Source organism: Caretta caretta, chromosome 6 (genome assembly GCF_965140235.1).
Source record: "Caretta caretta isolate rCarCar2 chromosome 6, rCarCar1.hap1, whole genome shotgun sequence".
Taxonomy (NCBI): Eukaryota; Metazoa; Chordata; order Testudines; family Cheloniidae; genus Caretta; species Caretta caretta.
In genome coordinates, this window is record NC_134211.1 from 28489637 (window position 1) to 28496005 (window position 6369).

The window sequence follows — 6369 nt, forward strand, 5'->3', positions numbered from 1 at the left end:
ACCAGAAGTTGAGAATTTCTGCAGTTTTATGCCCCATTGAGCTAAAGCAATATCATATAACTTAATCAAAACGTCAACTTTTTTTTTAATTGTACAAGATACAATGTTTGAAACTGATAGAAAAAACAAGATTGGTTCCCCAACATACTGATTTGGGATTCAGAGAATCATGGTGCTAAAAATGATCTTAATTTTTAGGTTATAAATGAATTTGCCCAGTGACCTTTGTCTAGGTCTGCATTACCCCAATCTGTTCTGCCCCTGATCTGAACCGGTTTACGAAGTGCAACAATTTGACTAGAAACCTCCCCCTGGAAAAACTTGCCAAACCTCCCTTTAAAAAACATTTTATTTATAATCTTGCCGTGTTCCACTGCTAAAAGGAAACAAGCCTTGCACAGAACAGAGCTAGCTTTCAGTGCAGCAGCAGAATGTAAATATAAACAGAGCCAAACCACCCCTTTTTAATTGCAGTGCGCAGCATGCGTAACGATGGGGATTTTTTGTTTGTTTGTTAGAAGACCATCAAGCTCAAGCCCCAGAACGGCTTGCTCTACCAGGAGCCTGTTCACTAGGGCAAGGAAAGCTGCACTGCACGGCATTAAAGCCGCGGCTATTCCCTGGTGGTCACTCCATTCTCTTTACTCCGCTAGCTTTATTTACACCTGGCTGGCGGCAGATTTCCCTTCTGCTTCGAGCAGGCTGGCGATGACCGCAGGGCACTTTCTGTCCCCGAGGAAGGGCACACACGGAGCTGGTGCAGGGAGAGCGCTGCAGGGAAATGAGCCGACACTCGCAGGCCCACAGGGACCTGCACGGTGAGGCCCTTTGCGCGTTTCTCCCCGCCCCCCGGCTGAAGGAGAGAGGATTTGTGTGTCCCCTGCTCGCTCCGCCTCGTGACACCCGCTCTCTCGGTGCCCCCGGCTCCGCTCCATCTACCTGAGCCGGAATCTCTGGCGCCGAGGCGCCCCCTGGTGCTCCCCACCCTGCACTGGGCGGCGCAAGAGCGCTGCAGTTGTGCCGAGCGCAGGGGGGCTGAATGCACCTCTCCGTGCATCGTCCCTTTCACGGGTGGTGGGGGGAGCTCCCCGCCTTTGGGGACAGGCCCGGGCGCAGGCTCTGCATGCCCGAAGCCCTGGCTGCTGCAATCCGGAGCCGTGCACCAGATGCTAACCCTTTGCCTCCCCGTTTCCTATCCCCACCCTCCCGCGCCGCTCCCGGGGCGGTGATTGGCGTGAGCAGCTGGGGCTTGCCTAGGACTGGGCTGCGGGGCTGGAGGAAGAAGGCAGCGGGGCCTGGGAGCGGAGCCGGGGAAGGGAGAGCAGGAGGGTGGGGAGGATCCGCCTGTGCCGGTCTGCTCGCCGGAGCCGGCATGGGGCATTGCTGAGCGCCCCGGGGGAGCCATGCTGTCCAGGAAAGGGATCATCCCCGAGGAGTATGTGCTGACCCGCCTCGCCGAGGATGTCCCGGATCACGCCCGCTACCGCGCCCGGGAGCGGCGGGCCAGGTTCGTGGGGAAGAGCGGCACCTGCAACGTGGCCCACAAGAACATCCGGGAGCAGGGCCGCTTCCTGCAGGACGTTTTCACCACCCTGGTGGACCTCAAATGGCCGCACACGCTGGTCATCTTCACCATGACCTTCCTGTGCAGCTGGCTGCTCTTCGGCATGACCTGGTGGCTGATCGCCTTCGCCCACGGGGACCTGGACCACAGCACGCAGCTGCAGGCAGGGGGTAGCCGGGGGGCTGGGGAGGCGGAGGCTGGGGGGTTCGTGCCCTGCGTGACCAGCATCCACTCCTTCACCTCCGCCTTCCTCTTCTCCATCGAGGTGCAGGTGACCATCGGCTTCGGGGGCCGCATGGTGACCGAGGAGTGCCCGGCCGCCATCCTGATTCTGATCGTGCAGAACATCGTGGGGCTGGTGATCAACGCCATCATGCTGGGCTGCATCTTCATGAAGACGGCTCAGGCGCACCGCCGGGCCGAGACCCTCATCTTCAGCAAGCACGCCGTGATCGCCCTGCGGGAGGGCAGGCTCTGCTTCATGCTGCGGGTGGGCGACCTGCGCAAGAGCATGATCATCAGCGCCACCATCCGCATGCAAGTGGTGAAGAAGACCACCAGCCTGGAGGGCGAGGTGGTGCCCCTCAACCAGGTCGACATCCAGATGGAGAACCCGGTCGGGGGCAGCAACATCTTCCTGGTCTCCCCGCTCATCATCTACCATGTGATAGACAAGAACAGCCCCCTCTACGACATCTCCCCCCAACACCTCAACCACCATGAGGACCTAGAAGTCATCGTCATCTTGGAAGGGGTGGTGGAGACCACTGGCATCACCACCCAAGCCAGGACCTCCTATCTGGCCGACGAAATCCTCTGGGGCCAAAGGTTTGTGCCCATCGTGGCTGAGGAAGATGGTAGGTACTCAGTGGACTACTCTAAGTTTGGCAACACGGTGAGAGTACCCACCCCCCCTTGCACTGCCAGGCAGCTAGAGGAAGACAGGAGCATCATAGACTCCATCCCATTGTCACCTAAAAGCACCAGCAGGAAGAGGTCTTTCAGGTTAAAGCCCAAATTTACCATAACTGATGAGCCTTCCTGACACCCTTTTAGAGGAAAGATGCAATAAACAAGAACACTGAGATGGCCTCTTATTTTTCTTAGCCAGGTTGGGAGCACAAGGTGTGTGTAGTATTATTTATTGCAGGATAAATTAAAGTTAATTTTATTTTTTTAAAGGTGTGCAACATTTTTAAGCAACATTGGGGGTGGAAAAATTTTATTCTGTTGCTTGTAATTTCAGTTCAGACTGTCCTGTTTATTTGCATGATCATTTTGGATGATTTATGCACACTGAATAATGCCTTTTCTTGAAAAGTAAGTTTATCTGTAGCCTATCAGGTTGCATTATTTTTGGTCTTGCAATGCCCTCAGAAAGTTAATGTTTTAAAACTGGTTTTATAAACAATCACAATACAGGGAAAAAAGTCTTCAATTATAATTATTAAAGTTAAATGGAGTTTAAATAACAACAAAAAGACCATGCAATAAGATTTGCACCCCAAAAAAGTCCAGATGTGAAGGTGTCTGTTTAGATTGTGGTGCTTTATGTCTTAAAGAAATAAACTTACAGAATTATTTAGTCCATATTGTATGTTTGGATCTGTTGATTGAAAAAGCAATATAAACTGCATGCTTTTGTTAATTTTAAAACCATTTTACAAAATAAACATTTAATATATTTAATATACATTTCTGACAGTGAATGATGCAACTATGGCTCTAAAAATATTTTGTCTTTACAAAGAACAGCAGATATTAATTGCTATGACGTGAATGAAATGTACTGTACATAGAAAAAAATGAAATATATTAAGTGACTGTATGTAAGAAAACAAACAAAAACCCTGCCACAATGAAGTAGGACACTTATGAAAATTCATTTCCCAGTCCTACACATCAGAGTAAATGCCATCAAATAAGATGGAAATTAAATAAAATCAGAGATCTTATGTAGAAAGTCATCTGCAGAAGAGCAGACCCAAATTACATTGAACAGTATTTGCATGCACTCAGCAACACCTTTTAAAAAAATTTCAGGTTTAAATGTGATGTTAATGTGATTTGTGGTCATGAAAAGGACTTCTGGGACAATGCAATCCACTTCCTGGGTGCCATATCACCTTTGTTTCCTTTTCATTTAGGGTCTGAGCCTAAATTCCCCTCATACCTTAAATTCTCCTTGCCTATATTGAATTGTGTGTGAGCTGTTAATACAGGATCAGGCACTTAATGGAAAACAAACTATCCATATTCATACAACGAATTCACTCAGTTTACAAATAGAAGAGAGAAAACTGGATAGCCAGTCCCTATTAGCCGGATCCTGTAAATCCTCTACAGGAGGAACCCCCCATTAACAACAATAGCATTTCCATGTGTGGAAGGCTTACAGTATAGGACCCTGATAATGCAATTTACAATATATTGTTTACAAATACCTCAAATTGTCATTGAAGTGAAAGGGAATTTGGTCTAAGCCTGAACAGAGACTGGGCCCACACTCATGACAGAAGTTGTGTGGTGTTGATATTTCATAAGAAACTGTGAGAGGTTACATTACTAACGGTCTTTTATTCAAAGGCATTTCAGTGGGACAACTCTTTGTCTCTTATGCACTAAGACAAGACAACTCCGAAAGCAATTTGTGTTAGCGTTGCTCTGGTCAGTTTTTTTAGACTTGTCAGTATCATAACACAGTCACGCAAGCTAAGGTTAAAAGGGAAAAGGCAAGTTGCATATTCACGAAATAAGAATCTATGGTAAAATGAAATGCAATTCCAGAAACAAAATCTCAGTCCATTTTAGAATATTAGAAATACTATTTATATTGTTAATAGTTGCATATTTTAGCAATATTGAGACTTGCACTGGCCCTATCCAGGCTGCCAGCTAAATGAATGCTAAGGAGCATGTAAATATGTGTCTAATTTTCCAAAGGGTTAACAAACTTTTTATTATTTGTACAGTGCTAAAAGTATACTAGGTGTTTCACAATGAGAAAACAAGGTCCCTGTCCGGAACAGCTTATGATCAAAATAGGACTAATGTATAGCCACATGCAAGGAAAATTTGAACATATACATTTTATATTTTGGTAAAATAAAAACAAATGCTACATTTTTTTTAAAAAAAATAGGAAAAGCCTAAAAAATGTTTCTGGTGGTGAAGTTACTTTTTTGAAATTCAATTTAATTGCAAAGTTATTTGCCTACCCTTTGTTTTACTTACTGTGCCATTCTGCTCCTGAAAGGTAGTTCTGCATGTTTCTCCTAGGTGCAGGTGGAAGGTGTATGCCCCTTTCAAAATTTACTCTTCTGTTTGCTACCTGTCACTATCCTACCATCCTGTCATTATAAAATGCATAGATAAATATCACTAGGGGAATTTCAAATGACCTGAAAAGTCATTGTCTTTTCTCTGTTGCGCCTTATATCAGTGTATAAGAGATACTTGTAGATGTTTATTGGAAATTGTTTGGAAGCTGTTATTACACTAAAGCGTTTTTTAGGATTTGGCCTACGTGAGAAGCAATTTAAGCAACACTACCATGCAAGTGCCCGTGATTATTCTTCCCTCAAGGGAATCTGTATTACTCAAGCTACATGGATTCTCTTTGTTTTCTGTGAGATGAGGAGGGCAAAGCTGGGAGGAGGAGCTTGCTGTTACTGAACTGTTTTCAGGACCATCTTTTGTGTATCTTTAAAAGAAATCTAGTTTTCTCAAGTGTTGGAGTAACAGATGCCAAAGAAAGGAATCTCAAGGAAGAGAATGAAAAGGAAAGGAATCACAAAATAATGGTTTCTGTGGCTTTAACCAAGATTTTCATGAATTTAACCAAGACTTTCATAAATCTGTTTCCAGTCTTTTATTTTTCTCAGTTTAAATTACCTTCTTCTTTAAAGGTTTTAAACACACACAAAAAGAATTTTCAAAGTCAAATGTCATGGGGAAAAAAGGTAAATGTTAAAAAGTGCCTCCAGACATTAAAAATTTGTGAAGAACATTTTATTTTGTTGCCATCAACTGTTATTTACAAGGGATGTGAGAACACCCAAAATCTGAAGCTTTCTGTGAGTTTGGGTTTACACTGACCAAGCACATTCTCTCTTCTGAGTGATCCGGTTAGAGCTTTAGTGCTATCATTCTGTATGGAAAAAAACTTTATCTTAGCATGAAGCTAAATGACTTCTTCTACAGTCCACGAGTGGGGGTTTTGAACTGTCCAAGAGTACCCTGGATATCTGATGGGAGTAATCCCTAGCAAGTACCCTGAAGTGGCCCATTAATGGTTATTAAGTTATGAGAAGCTCACAGTTCATGCTGCCTAGTACTCTATTTGGCAATATTAAACAGGGTAAATGAAACTGTTTGAATGATGAAAGAAAGGATCCAATTCTGCAAACATGGACACGAGAAACTTTATTCACAAATACATTTAGTCCCATTTAACTCAGGATCACACCCTGAATAAGTTTCTGTGAAAAGCCAAGTGTCATGACTCAGATATTAATATATTATAGCAATAAAGGGATGGAGAAGATTCAATTTAACAGATGGGATCACAAGAAAAAACAGGTGAATCGTTAAAAAATCAATTGAAGGCTAGTCAAGGTATTTGTCACAGTTTTAACATAATTTTTAGTCACTGTTAATAAGAATAATAAGCCCTGTTGTGCCGTCAGTTTTATGCAGAGCTCCCCATTGAAATCAATAGGCACTATTTTTTTTAAATGATAGCATTATAGAGCCCAATATTAGTTATAAATGACCCTGCCACAAAGCACTGATGGACAAGTCAT

At 44.3% G+C, this 6369-nt stretch overlaps 1 protein-coding gene across 1 annotated transcript; it reads left to right on the forward strand.

The window, feature by feature from the left end:
- Positions 1 to 982: 982 nt before the first annotated feature.
- Positions 983 to 5573, forward strand: KCNJ11 (potassium inwardly rectifying channel subfamily J member 11). Its single transcript, XM_075129363.1, has one exon. It carries the CDS (start codon positions 1404 to 1406, stop codon positions 2607 to 2609), a length of 1206 nt encoding a protein of 401 aa, XP_074985464.1. The 5' UTR covers positions 983 to 1403; the 3' UTR covers positions 2610 to 5573.
- The last annotated feature ends 796 nt before the right edge of the window (positions 5574 to 6369 follow it).